At 34.0% G+C, this 24543-nt stretch overlaps 1 protein-coding gene across 1 annotated transcript; it reads left to right on the forward strand.

Moving 5' to 3' along the window:
* Window positions 1-6756: 6756 nt before the first annotated feature.
* Window positions 6757-7857, forward strand: LOC107911062 (zinc finger BED domain-containing protein RICESLEEPER 2-like). The gene is made up of 2 exons (XM_016838955.1): window positions 6757-7048; window positions 7325-7857. Exons 1-2 carry the CDS (start codon window positions 6757-6759, stop codon window positions 7855-7857), a joined length of 825 nt encoding a protein of 274 aa, XP_016694444.1.
* The last annotated feature ends 16686 nt before the right edge of the window (window positions 7858-24543 follow it).

A 24543-nucleotide genomic window follows, 5' to 3' on the forward strand; every position in this document is an offset into this window, starting at 1 on the left:
TAAAAATTAGGTAAAAATCCTAGGACCATCTGAAAACATGCAACATTGGAAAATTACAAGCAAAAGAATGTTGTGGTAGAACCAAATCATGTTGCCAAAAAAAAATGCCACAACAAAACAATATTAACAACTTGAAGGATGACGACCTTTACCATTTCCACAGTGATTCCATAATTCCAAACAAGATGCTCAGTTTAAAAGATTTTTGGAGGTTTTGAAGCAACTCCACATCAACATATTGTTAGTGGAAGCTTTGGAGCAGATGCCCAATTATGTGAAATTTAGGAAAGACATACTATCAATGAAGTGCAGATTGGAAGAGTTTGAGACTATTGCTCTCACCGAAGGGTGCATAGCAATATTGATGAATAAACTAGCTTCGAAGATGAAGGATTTAGGGAGTTTCACTATTTCCTATTCAATTGGAAATCATTATGTTGGTAAGGTGTTATTTGATTTAGGAGTGAGTATAAATCTAATGCCTATGTCTATTTTTGGAAAGCTAGGAATTGGGAAAGCGGGACCTACCACAGTAATGTTGCAATTGGTTGATCATCTTAAACTCATCTAGAAGGTAAAATTGAAGATGTATTGATAAGGGTGGATAAATTTATCTTTCCTTCAGATTTTCTTATTTTAGAATGTGAAGCTGATCATGATGTACCAATTATTCTTAGAAGACCGTTTCTTGCTTTTGGTAGGACCGTAATTGATGTGCAGAAAGACGAGCTAACCATGAGAGTGAATGATCAGCATGTTACTTTTAATGTGTTTAATACGTTAAAATGCGCAGATGAGAATGACGAATGTCACACGATTGGCTTCATAGAAGCAATAGTGGACGAAAATTTTGCCACAACAGTTCTGACAGTGAAGACAATTTGATGGAGCAAGGTGACATAGTTAGTTTTGAAGAGCTTTGTGAATTTGTGGAAACCCAGCAGATAATGGATAGGCCAGAGATGAAATTTGGATCCCTGGATTTAACAGAACAATCTTTTAAGCCTCCTAAACCATCTGTAGAGGAATCTCTCGTTCTAGAGTTAAAACCTCTACTACAACATTTGAAATATGCGTATTTGGGAAATAAAAACACTTTTCCAGTTTTAATTTCTACTAAGCTAACACCTGAGCAAGAGGACATGTTCTTAAAAGTGTTACGATGATCTAAAAGAGCACTAGGTTGGACCCTTATCGATATAAAGGGAATTAGCCCTACATTTTGTATGTACAAAATTTTATTGAAAGATTGCCATAGCAAATCCATTGAACAATAGAGACGACTAAATCCAGTTATGAAGGAAGTTGTCAAGAAATAAATTATCAAGTGGCTTGATGTTAACATTATTTACCAAATTTCTGACAGCTCGTGGGTAAGTCCTATGCAATGTGTACCCAAGAAAGAGGGTGTCACTGTTAGAGTATGCCCAAAGATCAATCATGAGATGTTTGTAATAACATACTTGATTTATCATGTTTATTAATATAAGGCGTTACCATTATTATTTCAGTTTCTTTTCTGTGTATATAAATAAATTGTTTTATAATAATGTCCTGAGAATAATATGATTATTCTTAAAAGTTCCTTAGTCAAGTATTATTGTTGGATAGGACAACGATAATGCATTAAGACTAACGTGTAGTTGATTGATGAGAAAGAGTTGTCATTGATATGGAATGTCAGAATCATTACATGAATATGTGTGTTAGAGAACAACATATTGGACTGACCCGTTATGAGTATGTTTCTTGGATTATTATGTAATTGTCACGACATTACTCATAATGATTAATATTTATATGATCCTCAGACTTGAGATGATCATAATCCCAACATCGTGAGTTGTATATTTTGATACAGTCAAACGTACACCGTAACTGGTTGTTCTATAAAGACTGATGTTGGATATACCACAATCTATGTAGAGAGATATGGTTGGTCGATATAGGATAAGTCCCTCCTACATAATAGGAGTAATATCTTAGGCCACTTGATTAAGTGAGACTAGAAATGCATGACCATGCTCAAATAAGTTGATATTAGATGTCATAGTTATTTGTATATCGTAGTCTGCTTAAGATATCAAGGAACATGGAATGGACAATGCAAGTGTGACTATTCCATGACTTGTGTCCAATCCAGAGATAAAGGACTTAAGGATTATTGCATAAAAGGTTAATCATAAAAAGGTTATGTCGAATCATGATCTCTTGTGACTTAGGTAGCAATGATGCATTGCTAGATGCCACTCATTGTTCGTAGCATTAGAATCGTTCTAGTGTTACTGCTAACGTTACAAGAACCTACAGGGTCACACCCTATAGTTGAAATGAACGGAATAAACCATAGTTGGTATTATTTTTGGGGTCGCTTGAATTAAATTAATTATAGAATTAATTTAATTCGGTAATCAAATTTCCAACACATTATGTACAAGGTTGTTGTACATATAGTGAGGACATGAATTTGGTTAGCATAAGAATTCAAATAAATATATGGTTTACCGAACTTATATTATAATTAATGTAATTATAATTTTCGGATTAAAATATTATTATGTTTATTTAATTCTTAAAAAAAACCCTAAAACAAAAGGATATATATAATCCCATTTTTCTTTGTTTGAGTCTAGCAGCCGTCAAAGAAAAATAACTCTCAAAACTGTTTTGGGGATTCCTTCCGTTCGTAGTCAACTGGGTGGATTACGTAGAGGCCGGAATCACGATAGATTGCGGTTTGGTTCGACAGCAGATCAGACTACTCGTTGTTGAGGTGTTGCTGTCTACTCTGAATAAACATTAGGTAATTTCGCCACCTCTTTCACCCGATTCGTTCCTCACACATGGATCCCTGGTTAGGATCGCCAGATTTTTATTTTTTTGCTGCGCCATTGGGGTGCCGGCGATCCAACAGTCACGGTAGTAAGTAATGACAATAATGAGCTCATATCGACTCATACTGTGACGGGATGGAGAGTGTGTATGGACTACCGCAGGCTTAACAAGGCAACTAGGAAGGATCATTTCCTTTTGCCATTCATCGATAAAATGTTGGGCAGGTTAGTTGGTAAGGCTTTTTATTGCTTCCTAGATGATTATTTAGGATATAATCAGATTTCTATAGCACCTGAAGAGAAAGAGAAGATAATTTTCACGTGTCCATATGGCACGATAACTTTCCAGCATTGTATAATGGCCATATTCTTAGACATGGTGGAAAATTTCCTGGAAGTTTTTATGGATGACTTCTATGTGTTCAGAAATTATTTTGAAGATTGCTCAAAAAATGTGGAGATGGTTTTATACCGTTGTGAAGAAATGACTCTCATTTTAAACTGGGAGAAATGCCATTTTATGGTCCGTGAAGACATTGTCCTGAGACATAAGGTGTCATCACGAGGAATTAAGTGGACAGAGCAAAAATAAAAGTGATTGAAAAATTGCCAGCGCCCACTAGTGTTAAGGGTATCAGAAGTTTTTTAGGACACGTAGGATTTTACAAAAGATTTATCCAAGATTTTTTGAAAAGCTCTAAATCCTTGTGTAATTTACTTGAACAGAACAAACCTTTTAATTTTGATAATCAATTTTTGCAGGCTTTCGAGGAACTCAAGAAGTGATTGATAGTAGCACTGATTGTGGTTACTCTAGAATAGATATTGCCCTTTGAACTCATGTAGGAAGTTGGCAGAAATTCTGCTTAATTATACCACTATGGAGAAGGAATTATTGGAAGTGGTCTTTACATTCGACAAATTTCGTTCTTATTTAGTAGGAACAAAAGTCACAGTCTACACAGATCACTGAGCTGTCAAGTACTTGGTACAGGAAAAAGATGCCAAGACGAGATTATTTAGGTGGATACTCTTGTTATAAGACTTTGATTTGGAAATTAGAGATCAGAAGGGAACCAAAAATCAAGTAGCTGACTATTTGTCAAGAATAAAATCTAGGAATGAAGATGAAAGCAAGAAATATATTGAGGAAGACTTCCCAGATGAATAGTTGCTTTATGCCAATGCATTACCTTGGTACATTGACATAGTAAACTTCTTAGTAAGTGGTGTAAAGCCACCTGACTTCAATGCTTAAAGAAAACAAAAATTTCTTCACAATGCCAATCAGTACTATTGGGAAAACCATTCTTATTTAAGCATTGTGTAGATCAAATAATTCAAAAGTGTATCCACAACGATGAGATGCATAGTGTCTTACAACACTGTCACTCAGCCCCATATTAAGGACATTTTGGAGGTATGAAAACAGTTTCCAAGGAACTCCAATTAGGATCCTATTGGCTAAGTTTATTAAAGATGCTCATGAATTCTATAAGTAGTGTAAATGTTGTTAGAGAACGAGAAATGTGTCTAGGAGACAAGAAATGCTGTTGCAAAATATATTGGAGATTGAATTGTTTGATGTATGGGGAATAAACTTTATGGGCCTGTTTCCACCATCTGTGGGCATGCAATACATACTTTTGGCAGTAGACTATGTTTCTAAGTGGGTAGAAGCAGTAGCCCTAGCCTCTTATAAGGCTAAGTCGGTATTAAAATTTTTGCATATGAATATTTTCACACGATTTGGTACACCGAGAGCCATTATCAGTGATGAGGGATCCATTTTTATTGCAAACTGATGGCCAATGCCTTGCATAGGTATGGGGGTGAAACATAGAATTGCCACGTATATCACCCTTAGACAAATGGCCAAGCTGAAATCTTTAATAGAGAAATTAAACAAATTTTGGAAAAAATGGTGAATCCATCTCGAAAGGATTGGTCTACTAAATTTGATGAAGCTCTATGGGCATTTTGAACTGCATTTAAAACACCATTAGGGATTTCACCTTTTAAACTTGTTTACGGTAAGCCATGTCATTTACTTGCTGAACTTGAGCATAAAATGTTTTGGGCGATTAAGAAGCTGAACATGGATTGTGGGCTGCTACTAGCAGCAAGAGATTGCTGGAATTGAACAAGATGGCTCGTTTGTATAAGGAAAAGACCAAGAGATGACATTATTCTAGAATTTTACCTAGGAAATTTGAACTAGGACAACATGTATTATTGTTTAATTCCAGGCTCAAATTATTTCCTGGTAAGTTAAACTCTTGATGGTTAGGACCTTTTGCAGTAATTCAAGTGTATTCGCATGGTGTTGTTGTTGTTAAAGACCTAAGAATAAGGCCTACATTCAAGGTTAATGGACAACGCTTGAAGCATTACTAGTGTGCTCCTATAGAACGTGACAAGCAAAGCATTAGCCTTCTTGATGTTTGAATTTCTGTTAATAAGTAGTTTTTTCCATTTTATTTCCTATTGCTATTTTTATTTTTATTCTCTTCATTTTTAATACAATTTCATTTCTGTTATTATTATTATGAACAGGAGCAGAATAAAAGAAGCAGGACCTGTTAGTGTATACAGAGCAGTGGTTTGCCGTAGCATTACAAAGAAACGTTATGCTATGGCAAACTGAATGATAAGGTGTTAATAAAAGATTTGTTTGGTTAGAAAAATCCAAAGGAAAGATTTTTAAGCAGTTCCATTTAGTGAATGTTGGGAAACCTAAAGTATGAAGCCCACAATGTAGGGCTTGATTATTTCATTTTTCCCCCAAAAAGTCTTTTCCGTTTTTAACTTTTCGTCCACGCCATAACCCTTCTCTTTCAAGTTTCTTATTCCTTAAAAACTATCATCACTATCCCTTTTTATTTTCTTCAATTGGTTCATGTTTCCCACTTCTCACAAAGTTCACATTTTTATGGTCCTCTCATCATCAACCTCTCTACTATTTGTTATTTACTCCATTATTTTCTGTTTATGTTTCCTTGAACTTTTCTTCATGGCTAGTGTAAGAAGTACTTTTAAAACAATAAAATCTTTGCGCTGGCGCCCCGCAACCAAAGATATTCTTCAATGCTGCTGCTGCCACAATGTATTTAACTAATATTCTAAAATGGCCATTTTTTTTAAACAGAGATTTTTATTGAAGGATGAACCCTACATGGGGTTCCATGAATCGGTATCCTCGATTGTAGAAATGCACAACCAGAGCAAATTTTGTGTACACCTAGGGGATGTTTTGGGTAAAGTGGTAAGAGAGTTTTACATTCATGTAAATTCCCCAGGTTCTCCGTTTAAATGTGGGGTAAATTTTTGCCATTCGAGAAGACCATATTAATGCCTAGTTCGACATCGAAGAGGTTAGAGATTAGCATTCTAAATTTGCGGAGAATATTACACAGGAGGGTTGCCAAAATTATTAGAAGATTTATGTATTGAAGGAACGTGTTGGATTATCTCAAGCCACGAATGTTACATTTTTTAAAGAGATACATTAAAACTAATTGGGAAGGTGTGGTACCACTTTTTAAGGATTTGTCTTATTTCTTACGCATAACCTGACTGTTTCAGATCTTTATTTGGGGTATACCATTTTATCTTGTTTAGTCAATTTATTTTAGTATAAATTAATGTTGAGACCTTTCAAATTGGAATTATGATTTTGTAACTATTATATTGCCATTATTATCCCCAAATTTAGCTTTATGAGGTATTTCTTTAAACCTAATAGACGATGTTATTGTTCATACTTCGATGATTTTTTAAAGATTTTTATTATTATTCATGGTAAAAGAAAATTATTTGAAATGGTGATCTTAGACTTGTTTAGTCTATGTGTATAACTGATTTTATAGAGCTTGTTTATTAGATTTGGTGTCATCGATTAATAATAATTTAAGTTTTAGGTATGTCTTATAACTCGGAACAAGGTCATTATTCCTGTTCATGTACTGGTTCTTCATCACCAATGACTGTCATTGAAGGAAATGAAATTTCCTATGCTCGGGATACTACTCATGAAAGACCAACCCCTAAGGAGGCTGAGAGTTTGGATGATATTGAAGTTTCCACTTATACGAGGAGAAATAGAAAGAAGACATCAATTATTTGGCAGGAACTGACCGTAGTTAAGCTTGCTGATGGGACCAAAAGAGTGCAGCGTAATCATTGTAAGATTAAACTTTCTAAGAACAAGGATGGTACAACTACACAATATAAAAAACATTTAGATGGTTATGTGAAACATCGATTATCTTTAAAGGGACAAGGCAATCTTTTTCTACCGCCATAAACACCTAGATCTAACAGTGCCAGTGGTATCCAAACTTGGAAATATGACCAAGCAAAGATCAGGGGAGTTGTTTCTCACATGATAATGGTTCATGAGTTGCATTTTGTATTTACTGAGTACGAGTTATTCACTTTGTTGATGAAAACTACAAGTCTTTACTATGTAAGAATTTCTCGTGCTACAGTCAAAGCTGATTGTTGGACATGTTATGAGGTTGAGAAGAAGAGGTTAAATGGGTTGTTGAAGATAGTGGATAGAATTAGCATTACAACTGATATGTGGAAGTCGGGTCAAAAGATTCAATACATGGTCTTGACAGCTCATTTTGTGGACTCGAATTGGAATTTGCAAAAAGGAGTTTTGAACTTTGTTGATGTGCCTCCTTTGCATAGTGGAGTTTTTGTATATGACGCATTGTACAAATGCTTACAAGACTGGGGTATTGAAGGGAAAGTGTGCTCAATTTCCATGGACAATGCTTCTTACAATGATGCAGCTGTAAGGATGTTGAAAGATAGCCTTTCATTTCGTAAAAGGCTTTCTTTGAATGGGAAATTGTTTCATGTCCGTTGTTGTGCACACATCTTGAATCTATTGGTGCATGATGGCCTTTCTAAAATTGAAGATGTAATTGATAATGTAAGGGAAAGTGTGAAGCACATCATAGCATCCACTATGCATTTGACTATGTTCAGTGATATTGTTAAGCAACTTTAGTTGCGAAATAAAAGGTTGATTTTAGATTGTTGTACACAGTGGAATGCATCATATGCTATGTTGTCATGTGTATTGGAGTTTAAGGGCGTATTTCCACAATATGCTCAATAAGATGCAAGTTATAAGTATTTGCCAAGTGATGAAGATTGGGTGAGGGTTGAGGATGTTTGTTATTTCTTGGAGCTTTTTAATGATGTTACCAATATTATCTTAGGTAAACAATTTAAATATATCTAGTTTTATTTTAATATTTCTTAATTTTCATTTATGTTCTTTAATTTAATACATGGTATTTCCTTTATAAATATTAGGTTATGAATATCCAACTTCAAAATTGCTTCTTCTTGAACTTTGAAGTATCAAAAAGTTATTGATAGAGAAATCTTTGAGTGAGGAATTTTGGATGAGATCAATGGCCGAAAAAATGAAAAGAAAATTTGATAAATATTGGGGTGAATGCAATTTCCTAATTTGTATTGCTGCTATACTAGATCCTAGGAGTAAGATGAAATTGATTGACTTTAGTTTTTGTGTTATTTATTTTGAAGAGGAAGCTCCTAGACAAATTCGCATTGTGCGTCATAGTCTATATGAGCTTTATAAGGAATATATGGATGAATATGTAGCAACTAATGTTGGTACATCAATGGAAAATGATGTGCAAGAAAGTGGTGTTAATAATGCTTCTACCACTAGTAGAATACGCAAGGGAAATGTTATGAATGGAAGAAGGAGTTTTGACACAGTTGGCAATGTTAAGTCTAAACTAGATATAGACTTGGAAGAAGGAGTGTTCATTTGTAAGGAAAACTATGGTGATTTTGATGCCTTAGAGTGGTGGAAGGTTAATAACCTCAAGTTTTGAATTTTATCGAAAATGACTTGTGAAATCTTGTGTATTCCTACTACTACGGTGGCTTCAGAATCAACTTTTAGTGCTGGTGGTGGAGTGATTGATGCATAGCATTCATCTTTAGGAACTGATACGGTGCAGATGTTACTTTGTGGTTTCAATTGGTATGGAAACTTTTATGGGTTGAAAAAGAAAGCCAAAGTGAGTAATTTTCAAGTATTTGTTCTATTTATTTAATATCTGAAATATTATTTAATTTGGTCTAATTTTAATTTTTTTATGTAGAGCAAAGTAGAAATTAAAGAGATTTCTTTACTTTGAAGTTGGAATTTTGAATAATTACAAAAGTACTTAATCTAAAAATTTTTAGGGTTTTATGTTGTTTCCTTATTGAATTTGATGGATGAAACTTATGAATTTTTTGCTTTGGTGTTTTCAGGATGTGGTATCATTGGATTAATTGCAAGGGAATGTGCTATTTATGTTGTCAACATTTCTAATTGGTGTTTACTGCAACATTTTTTGTGTTATCTTTTTGAATTGCTTCTCATGGAATATGTTTTGTTTTGAATCGATTAAACTACTTGTTTGCAACTTAGTTTTTTTATGATATTACAAATCCCTCCTTCAACTTTAGAACTCAACAATTTTCATGTTGAAATGTAAGTTTTATTTAGTTAGTTTTGTTTTATTGATTTTTTTGTTTGTTTGTTTAGTTAACATTCACGAACATAAATGAACAAGTTTGAGAACATTAAACAAACATATTCACAAATGTTAAAAAGAACATGTTTGTGAATACCAAACAAACATGTTTGCAAATGCTAAACGAATTGATCCTGAATGTAACACCTTATACTCGGCCTGATCGACAGACCCGAATACGTTAAACAGAAAGCTTAGATTCAAAAAATCAAATGTCCATTGTTAAGTCGATCAAGTTTTACTACGTTCAAATGATTAATTATCATCATTACAAGCAAATATTTCATCAATCTATCACACAAACAGCCAAAGTCCTGCATAATTTTCAAGTAGAAAAATTTGACAAAGATGTCTGTAGGTATCGATATTGATAATCAGGTATCGATATTACTCTATTGTGCTATCGATACCACATGAAAAAATAATACCAATTAACCATTCTGTTTCTCGATTCAAAAACCCATTTGTCAAAAATTATCAATACCTCTGAACCAAGTATCTATAATTCTTTCCAGTGTATCAATACTCTAAAAAGGGTATCAATGCCAAATTTCTATTCTATTTCCTGTACGTTTTAATTCATAGAGGTATCAATTTTTAAAACCTAATATCGAAACCTCTGCTTCTGGAACTAAATTTACAACATAGGATTGCAATTAACTCATTTCCAATAATTGCTAAACAACATGCATTTGGTGCTAAGTTCAATAATCATTCATACAGCTTAATCTATAGCATAAAACTCCTAAATCGAGTTTGAACAATTGTCATCATGCTAACATCAAAGACTAAGTATTCTAACATAAATAATAACATGAAATTCACGTAAGTCAACTCAAACGTCCAAAAATCAATAGCTCAAATAGGTTCTACCACACTGCCTATCACCCCAAAGCAAATGAAAATAATAAAAAAACCTATAAAAGTCACTAGCCTTCTTTGGATCACCCCATTGGAAACCACACCGCTCACACTGTGGCGACACTAATCTGCAAACATTGAAACGAGAGGAATGAGCTTTTGGAAGCTCAGTGAATGAATAGAAGAAGCATAGCATAAACATGTCATCATGCAACACAACCAGCCATTTATTCACAAATAACACATTCTTAAGTCTAGCATAATCTAATATTAAAACATACATAGCCTAAGAGTCTTTTCGAAGCACATATACAAAATCATTCAAACATAGAACATATTCCACACAATTATATAATAAAGGATAAAATAATATAAAGTAAGATAAATGGCACTTGGACTATGAAACATGTAGTGAGCTCTATCATCACACATCGGATACACGGATCTCTTTACACCACATAGACTCATAGAGTCAATCATGTCCCAGAAGTGAAGTGTATAGCTAACACTCTTCTTATTTCCCCTCACATGTCCTGTTGAATGGAGCTTAGCTCATATTCCCTTATCCCTCTAAACGTGTCCCAATGCCTCAATGCCCAAAATTCTCTATACATATAAGTGAGTACCCACAATCCTATGGCATGCCAATTATATCCAATGGTTCCAAGATCATAAGGCTAAAATATCCAAAAAACAACACATATTTCTTACCGACTATCCGTGCACCATCACTGCATATTAGCATCTTTTGCAAAACACTAGCATATTCATATAACATATATAATGTACATTTATTACGTGTATATAACAACTCTTTACACAATAAGCACCAAATCCACATATCACAAATCATGCATATTGTATAGATACAAGATAAGTATAGTTCAAGAAAACTTACACTAGGAATTTAGAGTAGGGTGTTTAGGCTACATCTAAATTCCCAATAACAAATGACTCGAGTTTACAAGTAACAATTCCATATAGTCACCACTTTACGCTTTTGTCGAAAATTGAAAGCTCAACTAACGTTCTCTAGCTCGTAGCAATCTCAAACGAATCCAAAGCTTAACACATATAATCAAACAATAACCATAGTCAAATATCAACCAAATATTCACTCAAATTGACTAAAGCACAAGTTTTAAGCTTAGTCCCCATGTAACTTAGACTATTAACATAACAAATTTTATAAACTAATATCTCGATCTATACTAAACCATTTTGCTTAAAATTAGTTACCTTCATCTAATTATTCATTTATGCCTTCGTAACCTTCAAACTAGACAAATCTACTCAATTCATGGTATTGACATTTTTAGACATCTTTTAGGTAATTTTTTAAAATTCATTAAAACATGAGAAACCATTGACGAAACTCTAAGATAAGTTTGAAAACCTTCTAATCTTGATAAAATGAGTTGAAAAACACTTTGAAACCAAGTTTTTACGCAATATCTCGAAATCCACCAATAATGGCTTGATTTTCGGCTTTTGTTTGAAACATGTGATTCGAGGGCTAATAATTCAGGTTTAGAGTCTAAATAACGTTAAAAACTTATGAATACATAATGATTACCTTTGGCGATAGAATGAACTAGTTTTGATGAAAATTCAGAAACCCCACGTTTGGAGAATATGATGAAATCTATAGAGTTTTTGGGTGTTTTTCTTGAAGGTTTATAATGGCAAATGACTTAGGAATGATGAAAAACCAATGTATTGTGATTTGGGACTCAAAAATGAATGAAGAAAGCAAGAGGAATATCAAAGGGCGGCACAAACAATAAGCAAAAAGAAACAAACGTGAAAAACATGTTGAAGGGGATGAAATAGGTTCAATTTTACAAAATTGTAAAACTGCAATATAAATGCCTACTATTTTGACTTGTCTACAAATCAATCCTTTTTCAAAATTAAGGGTTTCTAAAACACTTTTTCAAAAATTGATTTGACAATTAGGATGCCCTAGTCGAAAACACTGTCGAGTACCAATCTTACGAAATTCTGAGCCTATATAGGCTAAAATTTCCAAAATACCCCTAAAACTCTTAGACTCTATTTTAAGGTGTTACAATTCTCCCTCTCTAAAAAGAATTTCGTCCTTAAAATTACCTAAGCTAAAAAAATAGGGATATTGACGCCTCATTGCTTCTTCGGTTTCCCAAGTAGCCTCTTCCACCTTATGATTGTGCTATAAAATCTTAACCAACAGAACTCTCTTAATTCGTTACACTTTCACTTCATGGTCGAAAGTTTCAACTGGCATAATATGTGATGGATCAGAACGATACTTCCTAATCATGGACACATGGAAGAAATCATGAATTCGCTTAAGGTCTAACGGAAACTTGAGACGATAAGCTACCAGACCTATCCTCTTAACTACTGTATATGGTCCAATGTATCTAGGACTTAACTTACCCTTCTTACCAAATCTCAAGACTTTTTTCCACGGTGAAACTTTAAAAAATACCTTATCCCCAACTTGAAATTCGATATCTCGATGTTTGAGATTCGCATAAGATTTCTACCTATTAGATGCTATTTTCAAACGATCACAAATTAGCTTAACCTTTCCTTCAGTTTCACTACTAAATCAGGCCCAACAACTCCCCTCTTATCTAATTCCATCGAACACAAAAGAGTTCTACACTTCCTACCATACAATGCTTCAAAAGATGCCATATGGATACTCTTTTGAAAATTGTTGTTGTAAGCAAACTCTGCTAAAGGTAGATATCTCTCCCAACTACCACTAAACTCGATCACACAACTTCGCAGCCTATCTCCTAGAACTTGAATTACCTTTTCAGATTGACCATCAATTTTGGGGGTGATAAGCTGTACTGAAAGTAAGCTTCGACCCCAAAGCTTTTCGTAAATTTTCCAAAACCTTGAAGTAAACCTCAGATCCCTATCTGAGATAATCGAAACTGAAATCCCATAAAGACGAACAATTTCAGCAATATATACCTCGACCAACTTCTGCCATGAATAATTGGTTCGCACAGCTAAGAAATGTGCACTCTTCGAAAACCGGTCAACTATAATCCATATCGAATATTTTCTTAAAAGGGTCAATGGCAAACCTGAAACAAAATCCATAGTAATTCTTTCCCACATCCATTAAGGAATCCTAATAGGTTGTAGTAAACCCGAAGGAAATTGATGTTCAGCTTTCACCTTTTGACAAACCAAACATCGAGTGACATAATCTGTAACATCACGCTTTAAACCAAGCCACCAATATACTTCCCTAAGACAATGATACATCTTTCCACTTCTGGGATGCATAGCGTAAGGGCTACTATGCGCCTCGGTAAGAATCGCTTGCCTTAAATCCATATCCTGCGGCACACACAGTCTTCCTCGAAAATTTAAGATACCGTCACCATGAACATCAAAATTTCCTTTAATACCTTGCTCCACTTGTCAAATCATTTTTAACAATTCTCCATCAAACAATTGTTTCTCCTTAATTTGTGGTGACAAATTCGGCCTTACTTGAGGTTTAGCATACAAACCACCAACATTGGCTAAACTCAAGCGCGCAAACATAGGTCACAATTTCGTCATTGACTTCCTACTTAAAGCATCAGCAACTACATTCGCCTTGCCAGCGTGATACTCTATTACACAATCATAATCGTGTAACAGCTCAATCTAGTGTCTTTGCCTTAAATTCAACTCCTTTTGGGTGAGGAGGTACTTAAGGCTCTTATGATCAATGTAGATCACACACTTCTCCCCATAAAGGTAATTTCACCAAATCTTAAGCGCAAACACCACAACAACTAACTCCAACTCATGAGTAAGATAATTCCATTTTGTGTGTCTTCAACTGCCTCGAATCATAAGCCACGACTTTACCTTTTTACATCAAAACGCAACCAAGTCCCGAATACAAAGCATCAGTAAAAACTACAAAATCTTTCCCATGTTTTGGTTGAACCAATACTGGTGCCTTAATCAAAACTACCTTAAGCCGATCAAAACTCTTCTGCTTTTCATCAGTCCATTCAAACACCACGCTCTTCTGAAGTAGTTTCATTAAAGGCGGGAAAATGAGAGAAAACCCTTGAACGAACCTATGGTAAACCCAAGAAGTCCTAACTTCAGTAACACTTCTAGGCGGCTTCCATTCCAAAATCGTCTCTATCGTCTAGGATCCACATGAATCCCTTCTACCAATACGACATGACCTAAAAACACCACTTCTCTAAGCCAAAATTCACATTTACTTAACTTTGCATTCAACTGCTTATCTAGAAGGATCTGCAAAACAACCCTTAAGTGTTCGTCGTGATTTTCCTCAGAACCAGAATATACCAAGATGTCATCTATGAAAACAACCACGAATTGATCCAAAAATGAATGAAACACACGGTTCATCAAATCCATGAACGCAGCAGGAGCATTAGTCAATCCAAATGGCATCTCCAAAAACTTATAATGCCCATACCGAGTCCTAAAAATAGTCTTCAACGCATCAGACTCCTTCACCTTTAACTGATAATACCCAGATCTAATATCAATATTTGAAAATACAATTACACCTCTAAACTGATCAAACAAATCATCGATTCGAGGCAATGGGTACTTATTCTTAGCAGTTAACTTGTTCAACTGCCTATAATCAATACACATCCACATCGAACCATCCTTCTTCTTCAGAAATAAAATTGGTGTACCCCACGAAGATACACATGGTAAAATAAACCCTCTATCCAACAATTCTTGCAACTGAACCTTTAACTCTTTGAGCTCTTTTGGTGCTATGCGATAGGGCGCAATGGACATCGGTGCAGTACCAGTGGCAAACCCAGTAACTCTTCTAGGAACACGTCAGGAAAATCCCTAACAGTGTAAATATCCTGAACTCTTAACTCCTTACTGATGGAATTCATCACATAAGCCAAATAGGCCTCACAACCTTTACCCATCAACTTTTCAGCCTTCATAGTCAAAACCATATTGGACATGAAACCTGGTCTTTCACCCACTACAACTACTTTCATTCCATCACTATGGCTCAAGGCAATCTGCTTAGTCTTAAAATCTACTATAACCTTATGTTCAGTTAACCAATCCATACCAAGTATCACATCAAATCCATAAAAAGGCAGTTCCATGAGATCAACAAAGAAAACATGTCCTTGAATCATAAGAGGCCACCTATGATAAACTTTATTTACTACTACACTATCACCAAAAAAACTAATAACAATCATACCCAAACCAATTGTCTCAACAAGAATCCCTAACTTGCATGTTAAATCACTCAAGCTATAAGAATGCGTTGATCAGGAATCAACTAAAGAAAATAATGGAGTAGATCGCAAAGTAAAATTACTTGCAATAACATCAGTCGAATCTTGATCCTCTGGTTCCCTAATAGTATAAACTCGAGCTGGACCCCCCATTAACTCTACTGCGATAGTATGAGCAACAATTCGCTGCCCATTCGGTCTCCCATTACCCCTATTGCGACCACGGCTTCTAGTAGGTCCAGTAACAGGTGCTTAACTCTGAATCTGTGAAACCTCAACACTAAGTGGACAATCCCTAAGGAAATTTTCCTTTGAACCATATTTAAAACATCCATCTGTCAACTTACAACACTTACAAGAATGCCTATGCTCATAGTGCACACAAAGCAACCATCCAGAACTACCCAATGAACCACTAATACTAGCCATAGTACCACTCTGCTGCTTAGACTGACTCAGTTGAGTCTCACGTCCTGTACCTTTACCGGGGACATGACTATGACACCCTCTCTTAGATGGTCATCCTGATGCACTATCAGAAAGTCTCTTGCCAAAATCAGTAACCACTGAACAAAAAGGCTCAATTAAGGTCTCTTCCACAACATTTTCTTTCTCAAGTCACTTATCAAATGGAACCTTTTACAACGGAACCTCTTACAACCTTAGCTACCAAATAGACCGGAATCTCGTGATTTAACCCAAAACAGAACCTCTGACAACGGTCCTTTTCAAAAGGAACCATCTTAGGAGCATACTGACTAAGTCGCACGAATTCAGCCTCATAATCTGCCACTGATAACTCACCTCGAACTAAGTCTAAAAATTCACGCTTACGAGCCTCCATATGTTGTTCGCCCATATACTTTCTCTTAAAAGCCTCTAGAAAGTAGCTCCAAGTCAATCTATTAGTAATAGTACCTCTCCTAACTATATTCCACCAACGATGAGCCTCACCGTCGAGTAAGGATACAACACACCCAAATTCTCCTTATTAGAATAGGCCATCTGCTCAAGGATACTTTTAACTTCCTCCAACCAGTATTCAATTATGGTTAGGTCAGTGCCTTTCACTCTAGAAAACTCTTTAGCACCCAACATCGAAAGATGTTCAAGCAGCAAGCTTCGATTAACTGGTGCCAAATTGATAGGTGCAGGGTTAGCACCAGCAATCCGCTGAAATGCTCCTATCATGGCTTCCATCAGAGGGCCTACACCCTTGTCAGGGATGTTCACTTTACGCAGTGGCATAGGAGGTGCAGAGGATGTACCATCGTCTTGAGCACTAGTTTTCTCATTAACACGTATGGGAGGCATGTCTAACTAATCTAGCATACAAACAAACAAGTAAACAGTGTGAGTGGTGGGAATGATCCAAGTGTCATTCCTGTAAGCAAACTTTAGGGTTAAAGACAATATATTTTCGTTATTACCCTACATACATCCCAACGAGAGATATCTCATGCAATTTAATCAGGGTTACATCACCAATATCAAGAACAACAAGAGAGATTTAGACTCGTGAGTTTTAAAACTTCAAACACACAACAATCTCCTAGGTCCAAGAATTAATTAACCTAGGCTCTGATACTACAAAATGTAAAACCCTATACCTGGCCTGGTCAATAGGCCTAAATACAAGATGCCACACTACTGTCTGGTCTCATTCAAATTAAACAGAAAGTTTAGATTCAAATAAATCGATCGTCCATTATTAAGTTGATCAAGTGTTACTACGTTCAAATGATTATTTTTCATTATTACATGCAAATATTTTGTTAATCGAACACACAAACAACTAGAGTCGTGCATAGTGGTCAAGTAGCAAAATTTCACAAAGATGTCCGTAGGTATCGATACTGATAATCAGGTATCGATATTTCACTACAGTGGTACCGATACCACTTGGAAAAATAATACCAATTGAGCATTCTGTTTCTCGATTCAAAAACCCATCTGTCAAAAATTATTGGTACCTTTAAAACAAGTATTGATAATTTTTTTCTCGATTATCGATACTCGAGAAAGGGTATCGATACCAAATCTCTATTATATTTTCAGTACATTTTAATTCATAGAGGTATCAATTTTTAAAGCCCAATATCGATATCTCCACTAATGAAGCTAAATTTATTGCATAGGAATGCAATTAACTCATTTCAAATAGTTGCTAAATAACATGCATCTAGTGCTAAGTTCAATAATCATTCATATGGATTAATCGATAACATAAAACTCCTAAACCGAGTTCGAACAATTGTTATCATGCTAACATCGAAAACTAAGTATTCTAACATAAATAATAACATGAAATTCACGTAAGTCAACTCAAACTTCCAATAATCAATAGCTCAAACAGATTCTACCACATTACTTATCTTCCCAAAGCAAATGAAAATAATAAAGCACCTATAAAATTCACTAGCCTTCTTTGTATCACCCCTTTGGAAACACACCGCCCACACTGAGACGATACTAATCTGCAAATGTTGAAATGAAGGGAATAAGTTTTTGCAAGCTCAGTGAATGAATAGAATAACCATAGCATAAACATGTCATCATGCAACACAACCAGTCATTTATTCACAAATAACATATTCTTAAGTCTAGCATCATCTAATATTAAAACATGCATAGTCTAGCAGTCTTTTCGTATCACATATATAAAATTATTCAAGCATAGAACATATTCCACACAATTATATAATAAAAGATAAAATAATATAAAGTAAGATGAATGGCACTTGGACTATGAAACATGTAGTAAGCTCTACGATCACACATCGGATACGCGGATCTCCTTACACCACATAAACTCGTAGAGTCAATCATGTCTCAGAAGTGAAGCGTATAGCTAACACTCTCCTTATTTCCCCTCACATGTACCGTTGAATTGAGCTTAACTCACATTCCCTTATCCTTCTAAACATGTCCCAGGGCCTCAACGCCCAAAAATCTCTATACATATAAGTGAGTACCCACTATCCTTTGGCATGCAAACTATATTCAATGGTTCCAATATCACAAGGCCAAAATATTCGAAAAACAACACATATTTCTTACCAACTATCCGTGCACCATCACTGCATATTAGCATATTTTGCAAAACACTATCATATTCATATAACATATATAATGTACATTTATTACGTGTATATAACTACTCTTTACACAATAAGCACCAAATCCACATATCACAAATCATGCATATTGTATAGCAACAAGACAAGTATAGTTCAAGAAAACTTAAACTCAAAAGTTAGAGGAGGGGTTTAGGCTACAACTAAATTCCCAATAACACATGACTTGTGTTTACGAGTAGTAATTCCATACAGTCACCACTTTATGATTTTGTCGAAAACCGAAAGCTCAATTAATGTTCTCTAGCTCGTAGCAATCTCTAATGAATCCAAAGCTTAACACATATAATCACACAATAACCACAGTTAAATATCAACTAAATATTCACTCAAACTGACTAAAGCACAAGTTTTAAGCTAAGTCCCCATGTAACTTAGACTATTAACATAACAAACTTTATAAACTAATATCTCGATCTTTACTAAAACCTTTTGCTTAAAATCAGTTCCTGTCATCTAATTATTCATCTACGCCTATTTCGCAACCTTCAAACTAGACAAATCTACTCAATTCATGGTATTAACATTTTTCGACATCTTTTAGGAAATTTTCTTAAAATTCATTAAAACATGAGAAACCATTGACGAAACTCTAAGATAAGTTTGAAAACCTTTTAGTCTTGCTAAAACGAGTTGAAAAATACTTTAAAACTAAGTTTTTATGCAAAATCTCAAAATCCACCATTAATGGCTCGATATTCGACTTCTATTTGAAACACGTGATTCGAGGGCTAAGAATTCAGGTTCAGAGTCTTAATAGCATTAAAAACTTATGAATACATGAATAATTACCTTTGGCGAAAGAATGAATGGTTTTTGATGAATATTTGGAAACCTTACATTTGGAGAAGATGATGAAATCTATGAAGTTTTTGGGTGTTTTTCTTGAAGGTTTATGATGGTAAATGACTTAGGAATGATGGAAAATCAATGTATTGTGATTTGAGACTGAAAAATCTATAAAGAAAGTAAAGGGAATAGCAGGGGGCGGCACAAACTTGATGCAAAAAGAAACAGACGTGAAAAACATGTTGAAGGGGATGAAATAGGCTCTATTTTACAAAATGGTAAAACTGCAACATAAATGCCTACTATTTTGAATTTGCTACAAATCAGTCATTTTTAAAAATTAAGGGTTTCTAGAACACTTTTTCAATAATTAATTTCACAGTTAAGATGCCCTAGTTTAAAACACTGTCGAGTACCAATCTTACGAAATTCTAAGCTCATATTGGCCAAAATTCCTAAAATACTCTTAAAACTCCTAAGCCCTATTTATAGGTGTTACACCAAACAGATCAAATAATAAACGAACCAAGTTCAAACATGATATTGAAAATTTAAATGAACACAAACCGAACATGAATAACCTCAAAAATAAACAAATGACATGAACATAGCCTTATTTGTTTGAGCCCGATTCATTTATACCTCTAGTTGCTACTAGGGTTTGTCTCTACCCACCCTAGTCAATCCTAAAGGGACGTATTTTCTTTTAAATTATTATTATTTTGCTACTTCATGTTCAACTAAAACTCTTGTGATTTTATTTATAAATTGAGACTACTGACTAGGTTAAAATATATCATACTAAGTGCCATCACTCTATCATTTTATAATGAGATTTATTATGTTGATAAATTCTAATTTTCAAAGGATTTAAAATTTTGTTTTTAGCCCATAGAGAGAAATTGAGCATCCCCACAGGAACATTAATAAAGTCTTTATTGTGTTAACCGGTTCGTGAATTTAGAACTCACATTCTAAGTAAGTCGAGCGTTAGAGAATAGCGGAATAGACCATGTTGGTACAAAGTTGGGATTGCTAATTCGGTAAAGAGTTTATTGCTATAAATAACACAAATGCTCAGTTTTGAAAATTTATAATTTTTCGTTGTGCAACAAAATCGATTTCTAAATCGAATTTTTTCAACACCCCAAAACTACATAGACATCTGAAGAAAATAAAGTAGAGAATTTCAATTCAAAAATATATTATGCCATTTTCAATAAGGTAGATCAACAAGAATTCAAAAGTATTTGAAAGTGTGCTAGAAACCACCCATGAAAAAACTCATGAAATCAAGTTACCAAAGCTCCAAATGCTTACCAACAAGTTTAATTCTTTATGGATGTTTGATTATTAATTATTATACTATTTTTTAATTTTATGCTAAACTTTATGATATAACTACAGAGACTTTTGCTCTTTAAGAAGAATATTTTAATATGAAACTAGTTAGTTCGAAAGATACTACATTCATTACCTAAGAATGTAATTAAAGTGACAATCATTAAAGAGACCAAAGATTTAAGAACTATACACGTTAATGAGATGATAGGTTCATTACAAACTTTAGAAATGAATTCAAGGGAAGCTTCAAAGTCAAGTAAATAAGACTTTAGCCTTTAATGTTAAAGTTGGTGTTGGCACATCTGAATATATTCATGGGTCAAGATTCTTGTTCAAGTTTAAAAAATTGCTTAAAATATAGAAAGATTTGAACAAAAATTTTAGGCTCGAAATATGAATTTGATTAAAAATGCTTGCTTAAAAAATGGGTCTGACCTTTAACATAAATTTCTAATCCCAAGTCCGACCTAACCTAACCTAAATATATTTATGTTTATTTAATATTTCAAATATAATATATAAATATTAAATATCTATGTTTATAAATAATATACTTAAACCCAAAAAACAAACACTCATATCCTAAAACCTAACCCAAGTTCATTATTTTTAAAGCCGACCAACTTATAAATCTTGAAACTTGAAAACCTAGAGAATCAGCCTTTCGTTTCTACCGCCAGCCTTCATTTTTGACATTCAACGCAAGAAAAAAACCATCATATTTTCATATTAGTCGTTGCCTTCATTTCCACTTCCAATCTTTTCCCAATTTCACCTTTAACAATCTGGCTTCCTCTTAAGTAATGGCGAGTAGGATCAATCTTTCACATTCAACCCAAGAAAAACTCAATAACCTTCGATCTTTTCCACTTTCAGTCGTTGCCAAACAAATCTATTACACTTTCCATCTTTCAATACTTGCGAGTCAATTTTTAATATTTCTTTTATTATTTTTATTTATTGTGAAATGAATTTTAAACCTAATTTTTCTGAACGTTTTCTACTTTGCTTGGCATTTTACATTTTTGCTTAAGCTATTGTGAAAGTTAGACCATAAATTACTGGTCGAACTGTAGTATTGTTTTGTAAATTTGTTTATATTTTAGGTTAAACTAAATCTAAATAAAAATAATAGATAAAAATATTTTGTCCAAACTCGACACATGACTTTATAAATAGATCTTATATGATGGCACAACAATCTTTATTTAAGAGTAAGAATTATAATTATCTCTTCTTACAAGGAACTTCAACAAAGTTGTGTACAATTACAAGGATGCTAGAAGAAATAAAAGTTAAAGAGTTATGGTAAAAAAAAAGTACAAAGAAAGAAATTCAATGCTATGAATGTAGTTATGAATGTAGCAGTTTTGGATATGTCAAGTGTGCCAACACTTGTAAAAATAAGAAATCTTTTAATGTCACATAAAGTGATGATTAAAAAATTGAAGAGATTACAAGTAATTATGTTTATTTTATCAAATTACAAGATGTGCCTTCTAGTGTGGTCACAATAGGAATCACAATTTCATATACAACTGATGATAATGATGATGATGCTTCTAATTTGTATAAGATTTTTCGAGTTATGTTATAGAAATGGAAGGCTTGTTATGTGAACAAATGCTTGAATAAACAAATTGCTAATAGAAAAGGTGTTAATCTAAAGCTCATGAAAGCTATCAATGAAAGAGATATTATAATCGTTGATACTAAAAAGGCAAATGAGAATCTTGAAAGGATACTAAAAACAAAGATTCCATTATTATTGGTTATGAAGCCAATATGAAAGACATAAAAGGCAAAATTGAATGCAATTTAGGAATTTATAGAAGTTCAAACTATCTTAATGAAATTGGACTCTAAAGGTAAGAAACTTGATAACATCTTGGCTATTGGAAGAGGGAAATTAGACATAGAGGCTTGGGATACATTAACACTGATAAGAAATCTATTACATTTATTGTTTTTATTAAAACTAATGAAATTTTTTTATTGAGACAAGGGAAAAGGTATTTCAAAAGCGTACTTGTTTTTATTATGTTATAGGTCATATCAAATCATAATGCTATTGTAACACCCCTAATTCGTATCTGTCGCCGGTTTAGGGTTACAGAGCATTACCGTACAATAAAAAACATTTAAACTTAACTTCATTTAATAACATAAACAAATCATATGCATACTTATCGTCCCTTTATCGAGCCCTCGAGGCCCTAAAAATACCTTAGAAACGATTCGGGACCAACCTAAAATCATTTGGAAAGTCTAGAAAAAAGTCACAAAAATTTGGAAACAGGGGTCACACGGCCGTGTGGACAAGCCGTGTGAGGACACACGCCCGTGTCTCAGGCCATGAAACCTTCGAACTAGGGACACACTGCCATGTCCCAGCCCGTGTAACTCTCTGAGTTGTCCCACACGCCCGTGTACCAAGCCGTGTGTTTCACACGGCTGAGTCATACGCCCGTGTCTCAGATCGTGTGAACCCAAAATGTACCTAAAATCAAACCATTACAAGACCATTTCATGCATATACACTCAACCTATTTAAGCACACATTCAAGGTATTTAAGTAGCAATCAAACTTGCATCAAAATGCCATTTTAACAACCTAATTCAACTAGCTAATGTGTCATTCAAAGACACCACAATTATATCAAAACATATCAATATTGCTTCATTTCATGCATAGTAACCTAGTTCAAACATATACCAAAACATACCACAAGTACCCATTTTCATATCATTCTAATTACATCAAAAAGAACCTATTTACAAGTATGTTAAAGTACTTGACATAGTTTAGTAAAGTATCAAAGTATACCAAACCAACACATCTAGCCACATATACACGCCACTACCTTAAAAGACACAAAAACTACCAACTTCGATGGATAGTGTGAGTCGATTGATTTATCCTTCCAAAATTTGAGCAACAGATAACTAAAAAGATCCACAAGAACCGGTAAGTATACAAAACTTAGTAAGGAAATAGTATAACACTTAATCTAATACATTTAGATACATTTCATATACTTTTTTAATTTTGGGTTTACCAAAGTACAATCACGGCACGAAAGTTTGTTCAGGGGTACAAAAGTACAAATAGGGGCACGTATGGTCAATCAGGGGTACTGAAGTACAAACAGGGGCACGTATGTGCAATCAGGGGTACCGAAGTACAAACAGGGGAAATTATGTGCAATAATTTAATTATTAACTATAGAAATTTAATTAAATAACTATAATTTAAAAATACAAGTATAAATACAAGAAATATAATTGAAACTCTATGAACTTACCTACTATTCGATTTCGATCAACACACAAGGACTAATCTGCTATTTTCCCTGTTCCTCTGTTATTGTCCTTTTGATCCAAGTTTTGATCTATGTGAAAATTAAATACAATATATTAATATCATAAATATTTCACATTTCATTCAATGTACATAACCCTTAAATTCTTATTAATTACAAAATTTTCCCAAACTTTTACAATTTTTACAATTTAATCCTTTATCCCTAAAATCATCAAATTGGCTATTTTATTATAATCTAGTCACAGTAAAATATTATGGGACCTTTAACAGTCCCTGTTGTACATGAAATTCACTATCAAACCTTAATATTTTGACATTTTAACAATTTAATCCTTAAATCAAACTCTAACAAAAATCACTCCACAATTCAACCAAACACCACAATTAAAGCTTCAAACACAT

The sequence above is a fragment of the Gossypium hirsutum genome, chromosome D11 (assembly GCF_007990345.1).
Source record: "Gossypium hirsutum isolate 1008001.06 chromosome D11, Gossypium_hirsutum_v2.1, whole genome shotgun sequence".
NCBI lineage: Eukaryota > Viridiplantae > Streptophyta > Magnoliopsida > Malvales > Malvaceae > Gossypium > Gossypium hirsutum.

Excerpts from the sequence above, each read along its gene's own strand:
- LOC107911062 (XM_016838955.1), top strand. The coding sequence starts at position 6,757 with ATGTCTTATAACTCGGAACAAGGTCATTATTCCTGTTCATGTACTGGT. Across the intron at positions 7,049-7,324 it reads ACTTTCTAAGAACAAGGATG|TCAAAGCTGATTGTTGGACA; the intron begins GTACAACTACAC and ends CTCGTGCTACAG.